Raw genomic sequence first — 18,890 nt, forward strand, 5'->3', positions numbered from 1 at the left:
CCATCTATCCCCCGATAAATCTATTACCCGTATGATACCATATATAGTTATTACAGTATTTCTGACTATGTTCCTTATGTTATACCCTATATTCCCATGACTACTTTGTAACAACCAGTACTTCTTCATCCCTTCACCTTTTTCACCACCCCCTAACCGCCTTCCCATCTGGCAACCATCTAATTGTTCTCTGTATCTATGAGTTTGTTTCTGTTTTGTTGTTTTATTTTGTTCTTTATATTCCACATATAAGCAAAATCACATTGTATTGGTCTTTCTCTGTCTGACATACTCCACTCAGTACAGCATCCTCCACGTCTACCTCCTCTCTATCCATTCATCTATCGATGGACACCCAGCTTGCCTCCACATCTTGGCCATTGTAAACAGTGCTGCAGTGAACATACGGTTGCTCATGTCCCCTTGCTGTAGCATATTTGGGTTTCTTCGAATAAATAGAAGTGGGATTACTGGGTCCTTCTTTGTCTCTTGTTATAGCCTTTGTTTTAAAGTCTGTTTTATCTGTCTAAGTGTTGCTACCCCGGATTTCTTTGTTTATTTTGATTTTCATGAACTGTCTTTTTCCATACCTTTACTTTCACTCTGTGTGTGTCCCTCAGTCTGAAGTGAGTTTTAGACAGCATACTAACATAAGGGTTTTGTTTTATTATCAGTTCAACCACCATATATCTCTTCACTGGAGCATTTATGAGTAGTTCATTTACATTTAAAGTAATTGTTGATCAATAGGTAGTTACTGCCATTTTATTTATGTTTTTGATCTTATTTTTCCATCTTAAAGAAGTCTGTCTATTGGTGATGAACTCCTTTAGTTTTTTTCTTGTTGAGGAAGTTCTTTATCTTTCAATTTAAAAAGATAGTGTTGCTGTGTGCTGTACTCTTGTTTGTAGGTCATTGCTTTTCATCACTTTGAATATTTCATGCCAATCCCTTCTGGCCTACAAGGTTTCTGTTCAGAAATCAGCTGACCTTACGGGAGGTCCCTTATAAGTAACCTTGTAGTTGCCTTTCTCTTGCAGCTTTTAGGATTCTCTCTTTGTCTTTTAACCTTTGCCATTTTAATTATAATGTGTCTTGGTGTGGGCCTGTTTGGTTTCATCTTGTTTGGGATTCTGTGCACTTCCTGGGCTTGTGTCTCTATTTCCTTCACCAAGTTAAGAAAGTTTTCAATCGGTATTTCTTCAAATACATTCTCAATCCCTTGCTTTTTCTCTTCTTCTGGTACCCTTATGATGTGATTGTTGTAATGCTTGATGTCCCAGAGGTCTCTTAAACTATCCTCATTTTTTTTTTCTTGATACTTTTTTTTCCCCTATTCCAATTGGGCGTTTTCTGCTACCTTGTCTTCCACTTCGCTGATTCGATCCTCTTCTACATCTAGTCTGCTGTGATTCCTTCTAGTATATTCTTCATTTCAGTTATCATAGTCTCTACTTCTGAGTGGTTTTTTTTACGGTTTCTATGTCCTTTTTTTTTTTTAATGATTGCTATCTCTTTGTTGAACTTTTCACTGAATTCCTTCAGCATCCTTCTATCTGTTGTTTTGAACTGTATATCTAGTAGATTTCTTGCCTCCGTTTTGGTTAGTTCTTTTTCTGGAGTTTTCTCCTATTCTTTCATTTGGGATGTATTTCTTTGTTTCCTCATTTTGACTGTTTCTTAGTTTGTTTCTATTTATTAGGTAGATATACTATCTCTCCCAGTCTCGATGTGGTACCCTTATGTAGTAGGTGCCCTATGGGGCCCCCGCTGTACAATCTCCCTGGTCTCCTGCGCTGGGTACTTCAGGAGTGGCCCTTGTGTGGGTTGTACATACCCTCCTGCTATAGTTGAGACTTAATTCCTATTGGCACATCACTTGGTGGAATTGATGCTCAGGCTGACTGGCTGTGGTTTTTCACCACGTCCACAGCTTATGGGCTGCTGTACATGGTGCTTACCCCATGGAACAGGATTTACCCCAGTGGGCTGTGGTGCCTATTGTGATTGCCCTTTGGATGTGCTGCTTATGGGCTAATTGTGTGGTGCTCTGTGGTGATCTGAGGGTATGTTGGTTCTTGGGCCTCCTGAGAGGGGCTCTGATGTAGGCCCAGGGCAGCCACTGCCTACGATCTGCTGGGGCCTACCTGGTAGAAGCTACAAAGCTATCTGCGGTTAGTCCTGCCTGTGATGGATGTGGAGGTGCATGGGAGAAGCTACACTGCGAACTGAGGCTGACTGCCACCAGTCATGGGCTTGTGGTAGCTCCGCAAAAGCCAGGACACCCCAAGGCCTGCTGTCACCTGCTAGCTTCCTTAAGGTTCAGCTGCTGATAAAACCTTGTGCGTTAGGTGAGTTCGATGAGGCAGAATCTCAAGTTACCAGGGTGGGATGAGTTTTGTTCACCATGTTAATGTAAATTTTGATTTGGTGCCAGTACTGAGCCTAGAGATACTCAACCAAAGTCTCAGAGCACACTGAAGCCAGTCGCCATTTACTGTGGGCCCACGGACCCCTGAGAGTTGACTAAGAAAGAGTGTAGAACCGTTAGGGCTGGCTGCTCCTTAATAAAGTGCCTGCAGCATTAAACAAGTAGGGTTGGGCCGCATCCCAAGGAGCTCACCAGACCAATGCAGATTCAAATTTGGCCTTGGGCTTGGGAGTTGGGGGTGTTTAACACAGGGAAGATGGCTCCTGCCTGCAGGCTGCATGGCAGGAGGATTCTCCACAGGGAAAATGGTGACTGTCACTCTAACTCTTGCCCTATAGCTACACAAGTCAGTCTCTCCCTGTATATCTCTGACTCCTCCTGAGTCACCGCCCTTCCACTGGAGCTTAGGGTGAGGGCCTGGGAGCAAGTCCTGAGTGGGCCCTTTAAGAGGATGTCTGGATTTCCCACAGCTTTGTTTCTCACCTAGATGGTCGGAATCCCTACTGTTTTTCACAGCCAAATGTGGGGGATCCTAACTCTCCTAGGCGGAACCTTCACAGGTGAAATACTCAATTATCATCTGCCACTGAGAGGTTTGGGGCCGGCCCCTTCCAAATCTCTGCTCCTCCTACCAGTCTCAGTGTGGTTTCTTTGTATCCTGAGTTATGAAACTTCTGTTCAGGTAAACTTCAGATGGTTCTCCAAGTTGATTGTTCTGTAATTTAGTTGTAATTTTAATGTGTTCGTGGGAGGAGGTAAGCACAGCATTTATCTACTCCGCCGTCTTGGATCTCCCTGTTACCATCATCAGTTCTTCTTTAAATCGTTCGTGGAATTTACCTGTGAAGCCATCTTGTCCTGGACTTTTGTGTATTGGGAGGTTTTTGATGACTAATTCAATCTCCTTAGTGGTAATTGGTCTATTCAGATATCTGCTGCTCCTGATTCAATCTTGGTAGGTTGTATGTTTCTAAATATTTATACATTTCTTTTAAGTTGTCATAGTTGTTGATGTATAATTGTTCACAATAGTCTCTTATGATCCTTTGTGTTTCTGTGGTGTAAGGATAACTTCTTGAATACAGGGAAGTTAAATGAAAGTCTGCCTAAATTCTGATCTTTAAGGCTTAGTTCCTTTTGCCCAATTTTGCTTCCAGAAGATTGTTATAGGTATATACTCTCAGGCAGGATATTGGAATATGTTAACAAGCCTATGAGAACGTAAAAATATTGTCATCACTGCCCAATCAGATCAGTTTACAACGATCATTACAGCCAGTGTGCCCTGCCCACTGCACAGTGATTCTAGTCATTTCCTTAATATGTAGCAATAGGCAAGGAGTACCAAGAACCTGAGGAAAGAATTTTTAAAACGGACAGGCAGGGAAAAAGCCGCTTGAAGCAGAGATTAATTCAGTGAGATGGAAATGTAGAAAGAAAAACTTCAGAAAGATGAGAGAAGATACTGTATCCATGAAGCAAGAATTGCTACTGAAAAATAACATCAGAAAACAAAAAAGAATTCTTGGGAATTGATTGTAGGCATCAGAAATTTTAAATGAAATGGGTTTAGAAGAAAAAATTCAGGAACTCGCACAGAAATAGAAGAAAAAGATAAAACAAGAGAGAAAGATGAGGAATCTTGGAATCAATCTACATGGTCCAAAACCAGGGCCACTGCCCCAGAGGTAAGGCAGGCCTTTCTGAGTAACACAGCTGAAGACATTTCAAAGAAATGAAGGCCTTGAGTTTCCAGATAGAAGAGGGCTTTTGAGTGTCCAGCATAGTGTTTGAAAACAGCTCCACATGGAGCACATTTCTTGAAAATTGAAAACCGTGGGTTTTTGGGGTTTACATTAGAAAAGGTTTTGAAAAGTTTCTATAGGAGAAAACCTGTTTACATTAAAAAGATCAAAAAGTTGGATTGCTTTTGTCTTTGTGGTAGCAAAGTGGATGCTGGAGGAATGTTAGCCAAATTTTCTACGTAATTCAGGAAAGACTTCCAACTTGGAGTTCTGAATCTGGCCAGATTATCACTTATGTGTTAATGTTGAATGCAAATGTTTCAGTTGTGGCTGATCTCAAAGGAATGTATTTCCGGCTTCTTACCAGGAAGCTACTGGAGGAAATACTTCACTGAAATAAGGCAGTGAGCCAAGAAAGGGAATGATGTTGAATCTGGGAAGTTGGCCTGAACACAGAGAAGTGGATGAATCTCCTGTAGAGTGTTAAATAGAGAACCAGAGGCTAGAGGTCACCAACATTCCAGAGCAGGAGCTATGTTGCTACAGAGGTGGAGCTGATAGATTTCTTGATATGTTTAGATGTCTTAAGGAGATTGGTTTGGGAGAATCTGATGACGAATAATGATGGACACATTGAAAACAGCGAAGGAAGCAAACAAGTATTAACCTCAGGGAGATCAAAATGCAAGAAAGGAAAAGCATGGGTAGTACAACTTGGATGATCTGTAAAAAGTGTTTACATTGTCGTAATGATAGGAATATTGAATATTAATCCAACCAAATAGAAAGCACTATTGAAAAGGTGATGGGACAGGAAATGTGTGTATGCACATGTGCACATGCACATATACTGATGATGAGGACAGAAGAGAGCCAATTCCTCTTCCCATCGAGAATGCCCCCAACTAAGAAAACAAGAAATAGCAATATGAACACGATTTCATAAATGATACCACATTATGCTTTTATGGGAAAATTTACATGTTCTCACATTTGAGGAGTTGTGAAGTTAACAGCTATTATAGAAATAACATCTTCATTTTTTCGAGAATAGCCTTGAAATTAAAGTAAATTATATATATGTCATCGATATTAAGACTTTTTCCTCAGTCACCACACAATTGTTTCAGGTGAGCACCGTTTTGAATGGTATGCTAGATCAGAGCTTCCGAGATCGGGCCAATCAGAAACACCAAGGAATGAAACTTGCGACTACAATTCTGCAAAACTGGAGGAAGTGTGATGGGTGGTGGGCCAGAGATTCTGCTCCTGAAAGTAAAATGGCAGTGCTGACCTTACTAGGAAAAGTTTTGCAGGTATTTTGAGAGACCTTAAAAAAAAATTGTATTTGTTGGTTTGTACTCTGTAACTTGTATCTTTCAAATTTGATGGAGGTTTTATAAATAAAAAATATTTTTACTGAACAATTGCTGATTATCTTAACACTTGATGCTTTTTCTATTATTTTACTTCATTATTTATACTCATCATTTCTTATACTTTATTTTTTTAGTGTACCTTTACATGCATTATCTTACCAGAGAGGTTTAAAATATTTTAGAAAAAGATTTGTTGAAACATTGTTGAAGCCCAAGAACAAATTTGTAGATAATTTCGTAATTTAAAAATTTGAAAATTGTTAAAGGAAATTAGATGCGTAATATAGAAATGTATCATGGTTTTATTTCCCCTCCAGATTGAGTCATCTGTGTCTTTTAATATAAATCACAGTGCATTCCCTGAAGTCTTTACAACATATGCTACTCTACTTGCTGATTCAAAATTGGGTCTACATTTAAAGGTAAGGGTTAAACACATGAATTTTCAGATCACATTCTTCATTATTTTCCCATTTTATACTTTTGCATATTTATGTTTTCTATTTTTATAATGAAAAATTTGAAACATTCAAAAGCAGAGAGACTAGCACAGTAAACTCTCATGTACCTATTATCCAACCTCAGTAGCCATCTGTTGTGGGCACATTTGTTTGAACTATACAGTCCTCCCACCCATCACTTTGAAGGATACCCCCATTGTCATGTTATCTGATCTGCACATACTTTAGTATGTCTCTCCAAAAGTTAAGTATAACCACAATGAGATTACCATACTTTAATATAAAATATCTTGGTAATTTTTAGGGTCAAGAACATAATTAAAATAAATACTTTAATTTTAAAGTCCTTTAATAATTAGATTGTACATTGTAATAAAATGTGACCTTACTGAAAACTGTCTTTTACTGGATTTTCATGAGGATTTTCTTTGCAATGTTCCACTCCATGTTATTTATCAAGTTTCTTATATATCAGTATGAGGGAATCTGGGAACTTACCTGCCACTCAGGGGAGAGAGGAAACAACACTTAGTTTCTGTTAAGCTCTGTATGAAGTTCTGAGTTACTTCTGCAAGGAATATTTGTGAATTACTACATAGGTTATTCAGGATGTTTTTTCCACTCAAAACTTATCTAGTATATTTCTACTAGAGTATTTGTTGAGGAAAATAACGTACAGAACCATCATACAATGTCCTTTTTATTTACATGTATATAGCCCTGACTGGGCCCCACTTACTTCTAGAGTAAAAGCCATGATACAGCTTTGCGTTTACGTTGTTTTTTGATGTAATTTAGAAAATATTCTGAAGTCTTTCATTGAATCTACACAGTTCTTTGTTTGCAAAATCTTTAGAAACAGTAATTTTATTTATTCTGTAGGATCTGTAAATCATGACTAGTGCAATTTCATACATGTGCATTGCTCCACAGGGTCAAGCTGTAATTCTTCTTCCATTCTTCACCAATCTTACTGGAAGCAGTCTTGAGAACCTTAAGCAGGTGCTTGATAAGCTCATCGTTTCTAATTTCCCTATGAAGTCTGAAGAATTTGCCCCAGGAACTCTGCGGTACAATAATTACGTGGATTGCATGAAAAAAGTTAGTTTTTAGTAGTACCAAGTAAAATTAAAACATTGGTGTTGTTTTTGTGTTACATTTCTTTTTTTTTTTAAGCTTCATTTTAAAACTTTATTTCAGTTTTCAGAGAACCTATATGAAGATTTTTTTTTTTTAATGGGGTGACAATTGTTAGTAAAATTACATAGATTTCAGGTGTACAATTCTGTATTACATCATCTAATAATCCCATTGTGTGTTCACCCTCCAGAGTCAGTTCTCCTTCCATCACCATATATTTCATCCCCCTTACCCTCATCTCCCACCCCCCACCCCCCTTGCCCTCTGGTAACCACTAAACTATTGTCTGTGTCTATGAGTTTTGTTTCTCATTTGTTTGTCTTGTTCTTTTGTTGTTTTTGGTTTATATACCACATATCCGTGAAATCATATGGTTCTCTGCTTTTTCTGTCTGAATTATTTCACTTAGCATCATACTCTTAAGATCCATCCATGTTGTCACAAATATTCCTATATCATCTTTTCTCACTGCCGAATAGTATTCCATTGTGTATATATACCACAACTTGTTTATCCATTCATCTATCGAAGGACATTTTGGTTGTTTCCATGTCTTGGCCACCGTAAACAAAGCTGCAGTGAACATTGGAGCACACGTGTCTTTATGTATAAGTGTTTTCAGGTTTTTTTGGGTAGATACCCAGGAGAGGGATTGCTGGGTAATTCTATTCGTAAGTTTTTGAAGAACCTACACACTGCCTTCCATACGGCTGCACTAGTCTGCATTGTGTTACATTTCTTAATGAAGAGAACTAAGTGAAATATTCAAAATCAGAGAATTGTTCTAAATTTAAGAATTCAGTTTAATTCATTTTGAAAGCTGAATGTCTGTGAAGGTAGATCCATACCTAAATCCTTTGGATTTCATTTTTCCCCTAATTTTAAATTGTTAAATATTTTATGTATAATATATAAGTCTTACAGAATAATACCAAAAAGAGCTAAGAAATAGAATGTTACCAGTATGTTTCAGTTTCTAAAATTTTAGTACTGGTTATTTGTGATACATTCAGTATATTACCCATTTTATTTCATATACAGTTGAAGTTTCCTGAAATACCAGTGGCTTAAATAAATTCGTAGATTATTTCTCTCTTCTGTATAGTTCTAGATTGGCAATTTAAGGTAAACAGAACCCAGTCTCCTTTTACCTTTTTCTCTGTCATTTCTCATACATAGCTTCTAGTACAGAATGGCGGCTCTGGCTCCTACTATCTTGTTTTCCCTTCCAACCAATAAGACTTAGGGAAGTGTAGTAGGCAATACATTCCTTCCTTTTAAGGGCTTAATCCAGAATTTACATATATCAGTCCTACTAATTTGATATGTGAATTTATCAAATAGGAATTTGCCACATACATCTGAAAGTATGGCTGTAAATGTTGTCATTTAGGGCAACCGTATACTTAGCTAAAATTCAGGGATTCACCCAGTAAAGAAAAACCAAGACAGTGACCAGTGGAGTGGGAATAGTGGCCTATCATTCAGCCCTCGGCCAATGTCTGAATACATAAAAATATTGAAGATATTATCTTTGTTTTCAAAGAGCTTATAGTAAAGCAAGGAAGAAACAGGAAAAAACAGATGATTAAAACACTCTTTACTAAATGCTACAGTAGAGATGAACATATGGTATAGGTGTGGCAGTTTGTATTTTCCAAAGATGGCTATACGAATATATCCCATCTCACATGTTTTTCATACACTGTAACTTTTCCTTTGAGAAACACAGTCTGACTTTCCCCCTGTTGTGTGTGGGTTGGACTTCAAAGACTCACAACAAAAAGAATGTAGTAGAAGTCATGTTATATGACTTCCAAGACTAGTTTTAAAAGGCTTACAGCTTCTTTCTGACTTGCTTTCCCAGGTCTCTTGTTTGTAGGACCCACTGAGGAAGCCAAGCAGCCACATGGAAAGACCAGTTTACAAACACTACCCTCCACACAGATTCTTTCCTCTGTATTCTTTTCATATAATTTTGTAAACATGCAGAAAAATTAAAAGAATAGTACAGTAAGCATCCACGTTACCAACTCCTACAGACAATAGTTAACATCTTGTTATATTTGTTTTGGGGTGCGTGTGTGTGTGTTTTGCCTGAAACATTTGCAAGTTAGTTTTAGACATCATGATACTTCATCCCTAAATACTTCAGCATGCATGTCCTAAGAATAAGCTACAATGCTGTTATCATATCTGAGTAAATTAATGCTCCTCTAATATCTTATGTAGTCCATGTTCACATTTCTCCATTTGCCGCCATGTTCAGCTATTCTTTTTTTCAAACCAGGGTCTAATTAATGATTGCATTGGATGGTCTTGTCTCTAGTATCTTTTAATCTAGAACTACTTAACGCTTTCCCCTTTTATTTTCCATGACATTGAATTTTGGAAGAAACCAGAATACTACTCTTGGATATTGTCCCCTATTTGTCTGATTATTTCCTTGGGATGTTTTTTAACTTGTCCCTAAACCTCTGCATTTCCTCTAAACTAGAAGTGAAGCTTAAAGCTTAATCATGAGTTTCAGGAAAATCTTTTTGACAACAATAGCACATCAGGAGGTAATCAGTGTCACTGTCCTATTGTTAGTGACCTCAAGTCTTGTGGCCTGGTTAAGATGGTCAGTACCTCATCTCTCTGTTGAACAGTGTGTTCTTTCTGCAATTACCAAGTAATGGATGGGGTGAAACCATCATGTTGGTACCATCTAAGTATCATGTTTCCCAATAATCTCTCACTTAATGGTTGTAGCATCCACAAAGTTTCTGAATCTTTAGTACTTTTTCTTAATATAAATGCCTTTATATATGTGTACATACAGTCACTGAACATTTGCAAAAAGTTTCCAGCCTAAGAAAGATAGAAACCAACAGGAAAAGGAAATGAGTAAACAAAGGGCGATTAGAAAACATCAAAGAAACTATACAGAGTAACTTCAAAGATGAGAGGAGGTATTGTGTTCATGAACTAGAACAAATAAGAGCTCTTTGGAATTAAATATATAAAAGCAAAATTTAAAAAATTCACGGAAGATAAAATTATGTGTATCTCCTAGAAAGTAGAACAAACAGACATTGAAATGAAAAATGGGAGAGTAGAGATGAGAATGTTAGATGAGCAGCCTAGATATTTGTTGAGCAGTGAAGATCATGTAGAAAAGACAGAAATACCCAGAAGAAAAGAACCAGAAATGGTGAAGGAAAATGACCTCACTGAAGGCACATAAAAATGACAAAAGAATTAACATTAGTTAATTATTGAAGAAATTTGTTACAATTTTCTATTTTTTATTCAAACTGTTAAAAACAAAACGAAAATGGAAATGCAACAAAATTATAATTATTATTATTTTTCTTTTATATATAGTTTCTAGATGCATTGGAATTATCTCAAAGTCCCATATTGTTGCAGTTGATGACAGAAATTCTTTGTCGGGAACAGCAACATATTATGGAAGAATTATTTCAATCCACTTTCAAAAAGATTGCCAGAAAGTAAGTCATTCTGTTCTAATTTGAGATGCCAGGAACAATACTCTTTTTACTTATGTGGGAAATTGTTTTCTCTGTATCAAAAAAGGTTGAGTGGCAATTGTGCTCTACTCTTATAACTATGTCTTCTTTTTGTAAGAAAAAAAGACTTTCATCTTGAAAGTTTCAAACATTTTCAAATCTAAGACTATAAATGAAACTCCAGAATAAACAAGCACCAGCAGTTTCCAATTCATCATCCCTTTTGCATTTGGCTGCTGCTTCACCATGTTTTTGAGGTTCACCCATGATGTAGCATGACTTGAGTAGTTTCTTCCTTTTTCATTGCCATTTTTAAAAAATGTCACAATTAACCAACTATAGAGCATTCCACAAAACTACAGGAAATACACATTCTTTCTGAATACATATGAAACATACTACAAGACAGACCATATCATAGGTAATTAAACATGTATTAATAAATTTAAAAGTGAAATCTGACTAAGCATTTTCTCTCATCATAGTAGTTAAATTAGCAATCAACAACAGAAGGAAGATTAGGAATCCGAAATATTTCTAAATCAGCAACTAATTTAACAACACATTTGTAAGTAACACTTGTGTAAAATAAGAAATAAAGGAAATCAATAGTATTTTGATCTGAATAAAATAAGAATAAAGCATATCCAAATCTGTGATGTGCAGCTAAAGCAGTGCTAAGGAGAATTTGTATCTTTTAATACCTATATTAAAAAATAAGAAAGATTCTATATCTGTAGTCTATACCTTCACCTTAAGATCTAGAAAGACTAAACCAAAAGCAAGCAGAAGGAAGGAAATAATAGAGTGAAAATTTGTAAAATAAAAATTAGAAAAATGGTGCACAAAAATCTATAAAATGAACAATTGGTTCTTTGGAAAAGTAAAATGAAACTAAGAAACTGTTAGCTACATAATCACAAATAAAAGGAGATAGCACAGTTCCTACGGGAGTACCAGTCAAGACTGCGGGATAAGTAAATTCTGTGCTAGTAACCTAGTTCCACATCAGAATTATAACTAAATTAGGGAACAACAAATAACTGAGGATAGAACAAGAAAGGCACCTCTACACTTGGAGGAGGGGTAGACATGCTGAACAGGCAGGATTCACACTCATGGTGTGGTATTAAGAAACGGAAGTAATTTCTCAGGTGCAGAGGTACCACCTCAGGAGTGAGGGGTTCCAGCCCCACACTGAGCTCCACAACCAGGGACACTGCCCATAACATACGGCTGTGAAAACCAGATGGGATTTCATCAGAGAAAAACTAAGGACGGCGGGAGTCTGAGGCACAGGCCTTAAAGGAACTGCACACAGACTCACACCATCACAAACTCACACACTCTAAGCTCCAGTGCAGGGTCAGCAGCTCCAAAAGTGCCAGGGGTATACGAGGAAGAACTAAATTCACTAACTTCAGGGTCAGTGCTGGAGGGGCAGGTATAGGAGCAGCTCTTTCTGGGGACAGAAGCACTAACAGACGCCACTGCTCCTTGGTGGAGCTCTCCTCCCACCCAGGCAGACATCAAATCGGAGCTCTCCAACAACCTGGTTAACATCATTTGCCCTGCCCTGGTGGTTCCCAGAGACCCCACCCCACTAAACTAGCTCACCCAGCCGGAGCCTCTTCTAGGGGCTCCTCCACATAAGTGGCCTGCCTCAGCTTGGGCTGCAGACTTTCCCGAAATCTCTCAAGGTCCAAAACGCCAAACGGGCAGTGGCCGGCTTTGGCATGCCTGTAGCTCTTACTAAGTGGCCCAAGCCCAGCACAAGTGGCCACCACTCTAAACTTACACTGTAACTCCCAGCAGGAGGCCCCAAGCATAGGCATCAGGCAGTCTAGGTCTGGAACATAGCTTCAGCGAAGCAGCCACAAGCCTGGCACAAGTAGCAGCTGGCCTCAGCTCACATCGTAGTGCCTATCAAATGGGCCCATGCCCAGCATAAGTGACAACCGGCTTTGGTTTGCGGAATAGCCTCTCCCAGGCACCTCCAAGAACAGCACAAGCGGCAACCAACTGCAGATCACTTTGTAGCTTCTACCTACAGGCTCCAACTCTGGCACAAGCAGTGGCTGACCTTGACCTGCAACAGAGCAACTCCCAAGAGGCTCCAGAACCAACACACACAGTGGCAGGCTTCAGATCACACCAGAGCACCACCTAGGCAGCTTCACAAACGACACACCCAAAAGGTGGACTCGATGGAACCAGGGACTCGATGGCTAAAGGGACTCCCTCTCTGGGGTCAGTCCTCGCATAAGAGCTTGTCCGCTGTAGTCACAACCAGTCCCCAGCCCGATAGCCTGAGGGTCAACGCGACCAACTGACGTGCCAACGGTAACTGAGACTCAAATGCAACAGGAGGGAACACAAACCTACAAGGTGGACACCCCTGGAGCACCAGGCTCAGATGACCAGGGAGACGGCACCACTGGGTTCCACAGGACACCTTCTACTTGAGGCCCCTTTGTCAACATTGGGAGACGTAGCAGATCTACCAAATAAATAGAAACAAATACAGGGAGTCAGTGAAAATGAGGAGACAAGCAAACTTGTCCCAAATGAAAAAGCGGGACAAAACTCCAAAAAGAACTAAACGAAATGGAGAACAATCACCAGATGCAGAGTTCAAAATATGGTTTAAGAATGCGTAATGAACTTAGAAGAATAAGTGAACTCAGTGAGAACTTCAACATAGAGATAGGAAACATAAAAATGGAAATTGAAACATTTTTTAAAAGTCAGAAATGAAGAATACAGTAACTGAAATGCAGAATACGTTAGAGGGATTCAACAGTCGTTTAGATGAAGCAGAAGATCGAATCAGCAATCTGGAAGACAGAGTAGCAGAAAACACCCAATTGGCACAGCAAAAAGGAAAAAGAATCCCAAAAAATGAGTATAGTTTAAGGAACCTCTGGGACAACATCAGTCATACCAACATTCGCATCATAGGGGTACCAGAAGGAGAAGAGAGAGAGCAAGGGATTGAAAACCTACTTGAAGAATTAATGACTGAAAACTTCCCTAACCTGGAAAAGGAAATAGACATAGAAGTGCAAAGAGTCCCAAACAAGACGAACCCAAAGAGGCATACCATAACCCACTCCAGGACACACCATAATTAAAATGCCGAAGGTTAAAGACAAAGAGATCATCTTAAAAGCAGCAAGAGAAAAGCGGTTAGTTACCTACAAGGGAGCTGCCATAAGACTATCAGATGATTTCTCAACAGAAACTTTGCAGAAGGCCAGAAGAGATTGGCACGAAATAGTCAAAATGACGAAAAGCCAGGAACTAAAACCAAGATGGGTCTATCCAGCAAGGCTGTCATTTGGAATCGAAGGAGAGATAGTTTCCCAGACAAGAAAAAGTCAAAGAAGTTCATCAGTATACTAAACCAGTATTACAAGAAACGTTAAAGGGACTTCTTTAAGAGGAAAAGGAAAGATAAAAAACGTGAATAAGCAATCTGGGAAAGAAAAACATTCTCACTGACAAAGGCAAAAACGTAGTAAAAGCAGTAGCGCATCCAACTATAAAGCCAGCACAAAGGTTAAAAGACCAAATTAGGAAGACCATGTGTAATTATATCAGTGAACTTAGGGATACACAAAACCACACACAAAAAAGGCAAATCAGAATGAAAAAAACAAACAGGGAGGAGGTGAGTAAAAATTATAGTGATCTTACAATGTGTTCAAACTTAAGCAACCATGAACTTAAAATAGACTGCTATAGACATACCTTGGTATGTATGAAGCACATGGTAACCACAAATGAAAAATCTATAAGAAATGCAGAAGAATTAAGAGAAAGGTATTCAAACATAACACAATAGAAAGTCATCAACATACAAGAGGAAAGAGCAAGAGAATAAGAAAGGAACAGAGATGAACTACAAAAATAATCAGAAAACAATAAAATGGCAAGAACTACATACCTATCAACAGTTATTTTAAATATAAATGGACTAAAGGGCCAGTCAAAAGATGTAGGGTGGCTAAATGGATCAAAAAATCAAGACCCGTACATATCCTGCCTACAAGAGACCCACGACAGATCAAAATACACAGATTGAAATTAAAGTAATGGAAAAAGACATTTTATGCAAATGGAAATGAAAAATAAGCTGGGGTAGCAATACTTATATCAGACAAAGCAGACTTTTAAACAAAGGCTGTAACAGGAGACAAAAGGGCCTTGCATAGTGATAAAGGGATCAATCCAGCAAGAGGATATAACTCTTGTAAACATGTATGGACCCAGCTAAGGAACACCTAAATATATAGAGCAAATATTGACGGACATACAGGGAGAGATTGACGGTAAGGCAATGATGGTAGGGGGCTTTATTTAACACCCCACTGACATCAATGGATAGATCATCCAGACAGAAAAATCAGCAAGGAAACAGTGGCCTTAAATGACACATTAGACCAAATGGACCTAATTGATATTTCACCCAAAAGCAGCAGAATATACATTCTTTTCATGGGCACATGAAATATTTTCCATAGAGTATATGTGAGGCCACAGAAAAATGTATCAATGAATTTAAGAGCGAAATCATATCAAGCAACTTGTCTGATCACAATGGTGTGAAACTGGAAATAAATTACAAGTCGAAAATGAAAAACACACAAACCTATGGAGGCTAAGTAACAAGTGACTAAACAATGAGTGTGCTAACAATGAGATCATGGAGGACATCAACAGATACATTGAGACAAATGTAAATGAAAACATAACAACTCCAAAACTACGGGACAGAGCCACACCAGTTCTATTAAGAAAATTCATAGCAATTCAGGTCTACCTCAAGAAACAGGACAAATCTCAAATAAGAAGTCTAACCTCACACCTCAAGGAAATAGAAAAAGAACAAAGCAAGCCTAAAGTGAGTAGAAGGAAGGAAGTAATAAAGATCAGAGCAGAAATAAATGAAATAGAGTCAAAAAATAAAAATACAAAAGATCAACGAAACCAAGAGCTGGTTCTTTGAAAAGATAAACAAAATTGATACTCCTTCATCCAGTTTCATTGAGGAAAAAAGAGAGGGCCCAAAGAAATAAAATCAGACAAGAAAGTGACAACTGACACCACAGAAATACAAAAGGCCTATAGGAAAACACTACCAACAGTTAAATGCCAACAAACTGGACAACCTGGAAGAAATCGATAGAAACATACAACCTTCCAAGACTGAATCAGGAAGAAACAAAATCTGAACAAACGGATAACTACTAGTGAAATCAAATCAGTAATCTAAAACCCCCAAAGTACAAAACTCCTAGACCAGAGGGCCCTCAACGGTGAATTTTACCAAACACTCAAAAAAGAAATAACATCTGTTTTTTGTCTAACTACTCCAAAAAGATTGATGAGGACAGAGACTCCCAAACTCATTTTACAAGGCTAGCATTACCCTGATGTCAAACAATACCAGGAGATTTAATATATACATATATAATAATGTGTGTGTGTGTGTATATATATATATAATAGGCCATCAGACATGTCATTGTATTACCCTTGTCCTGAATGTCATCAAAATGTCTTATATATATATATGTGTCATCAAAGTCATATATATATATATATATACATATACATATACATATATATATATATAATGCAAAGGTCCGTCAATTAAGTTCTTGAAGTCATCCAACAAAAAGTACTACATACCTCATTGCTGCATATCCCTTTGGCCACCTTCGAAGTACTCCCTTTGGGAAGCTGTGCACCGACGCCAGTGCTTAGTCTAACCTTTAAAGCAATTTTGGAACACTTTCTCGAATGGCCATCGGAGCTGTCATTGTATTACCCTTGTCCTGAATGTCATCAAAATGTCTTACTTTCAATATTTCCTTTATCTTCGAGTAAAGAAAGAAGTCATTGGGGGCCAGATCAGGTGAGTAGGGAGGGTGTTCCAATACAGTTATTTGTTTACTGGCTAAAAACTCCCTCAGTGCTGTGTGAGCTTGTACATTGTCATGATGCAAGTGTCGTGAATTGTTGGATAAAAGTTCAGGTGTTTAATTTTTTCACTCATCCTTTTCAGCACTTCCAAATAGTAAACTTTGTTAACTGTCCAGTTGGTACAAATTCATAATTAAGAATCCCTCTGATATCAATAAAGGTTAGCTACATTGTTGCAACAAGTTCCCAAACCTAATTGCCGTACATTATGTGTGTGTGTGCACACGCACCAGTATCCCTGATGAACATGGATGCAGAAATCATCAACAAAACTTTAGCAAATTGAATTCAGCAATATATTGACAATATCATATACCATGGTCAACCGGGATTTATTCCAGGGATGCAAGGTTGGTTCACTATCTGTAAAAAGAACAGGATTCACCAAAAAAAAAGAAAAAGGAAAGATAAAAATCATATGATCATATCAGTAGGTGCAGAAAAATCATTTGACAAAATTCAACATCCACTTATAAAAATTCTCAACAAAGTGGATTTAGAGGGAACATATTTCAACATAATAAAAGCTACATGTGATAGACCCATAGCTAACACATTGAATTGTGAAAAGCGGAAAGGTTTTTCTTTGATATAAGGAACAAGACAAGAACGTCCACATTAATCACTTGTATAGAACATAGTATAATAAGTCCTAATCAGAGCATTCTGACAAAATGAAGTAATAGGCATTTGAATTGGAAATGAAGAAGTAACCTGAGTGTTCTTTGTAGATGAATGAAGTAAGAATATGTGGTACATATATACAATGGAATATTACTCAGCAATAAAATAGTGAAATGTTCCAATCTGTGACAACATGGATGGAACTAGAAGATATTATGTTGAATGAAATAAGTCAGACAGAGAAAGATAAATACAGTGTGATTACACTTACAGGAGCATATGTGGAATCTAAAAAACATGAACGAACAGACAAAACGAACTCATAGATACTAAGAACCACTTGGTGGTCACCTGATGGGAGGGCGTTTGTGGGGATGGGTGAGAAAGTTTAAAGGTTTTTAAAATAGAAATTGCCAGTTACTAAAAGTGTCATGGGGATGTAAAGTACCGCATAGTGTATATAGTCAATAACATTGTAATGCCTATGGTTTCAGATTCGTACTGAATTTAATTGTCAACTCTAATTTTTAAAAAAAGGAAAGTACAAGTCATGAAAATTAGGAACGAAAGAGAACATTACCACTGACCTTTCAGAAATTAAAAAAGTGTAATGAAATATTAGGACCTGCATTTTGCCAACAAATTTAGCAATTTAAAGTGAAGAAATTCGTGAAAAGTCCCATTACCAAAACTGATTCAGGAAATAATAAAATATGTGAATATACTTTTAACAAGTTAATAAGTTGAATGAATAATTTAAAATCTTCACACAGTGGTAGACTGAGATAGCTTTATTGGTGAATTTTTATCAAATATTTAAAGAAGAAATAACATCTTATGAAGTCTTAGGAAAATAGAGGAAGAAGGTACTCTTCCCAACTATCTTTGAAGCCATTACCCCCTGATAACAAAAGCTAGATAAAAACGTCAGAAGAAAAGTATAGATGGATATCTTTTATGAATAGAGACACAAAAGTCTTCAGAAACCCACCTACATACAAAAAATATTACACGCTATATTCAATTGGGATTTGTCCTATGAATTTCATATTAGTTTAACATCCAGAAATCATTTGCTATTTGCCATGTTAATAGAATAAAGGACAAAAACCACATTTTCATGCCTGTGTATGAAGATAAACTTATCATGCAGATAAATTTATTTCTAAATCCAACACCCATTTATAATAAAACTGACACAAAGTCATGTGTACAAACCAATGACCTACAAAATATTTAATTGTGAAATAATGAATGCTTTTATCCTGTGTTTGTAAGCAAGGCAAGGAGTTCTGTTGTTTTTTATTCACCATAGCATTGGAGGTTCTTGCCAGTCCAGTCAGGCTAAATAAAGAAATAAAAGGCAACCAATTGGGTAAGAAAGATGTCTATTCACAGATAGCATGATGTAGAAAGTCTTACAGATAACAGAAAACTATTAGAACGAATTAACAGTTAAGAATACAATTTCCATTTGCAATAGCAACAAAAAAGAATAAAATACTTAGGAATAGATTTGACGAGAAGTGCAAGATTTGCACACTAAAAATTACAACCCACTGCTGAAGGAAGCTAAATAAGTAAAGATTAAATAAATGGAGAGC

The 18,890-nt window shown here is 37.5% G+C and overlaps 1 protein-coding gene across 3 annotated transcripts in view; it reads left to right on the forward strand.

Moving 5' to 3' along the window:
- PRKDC (protein kinase, DNA-activated, catalytic subunit) overlaps positions 1 to 18,890 on the forward strand; it is a 259,605-nt gene that overhangs the window by 108,903 nt on the left and 131,812 nt on the right. For all 3 annotated transcript variants that reach the window (XM_033125784.1, XM_033125783.1, XM_033125785.1), the window contains 4 exons: positions 5,307 to 5,492; positions 5,873 to 5,977; positions 6,950 to 7,117; positions 10,526 to 10,653. In XM_033125784.1, coding sequence (XP_032981675.1) covers positions 5,307 to 5,492; positions 5,873 to 5,977; positions 6,950 to 7,117; positions 10,526 to 10,653 — 587 coding nt within the window. The remainder of the gene's footprint in view (positions 1 to 5,306; positions 5,493 to 5,872; positions 5,978 to 6,949; positions 7,118 to 10,525; positions 10,654 to 18,890) is intronic.

The sequence above is a fragment of the Rhinolophus ferrumequinum genome, chromosome 14 (genome assembly GCF_004115265.2).
Source record: "Rhinolophus ferrumequinum isolate MPI-CBG mRhiFer1 chromosome 14, mRhiFer1_v1.p, whole genome shotgun sequence".
In the NCBI taxonomy this organism is placed as follows: Eukaryota; Metazoa; Chordata; class Mammalia; order Chiroptera; family Rhinolophidae; genus Rhinolophus; species Rhinolophus ferrumequinum.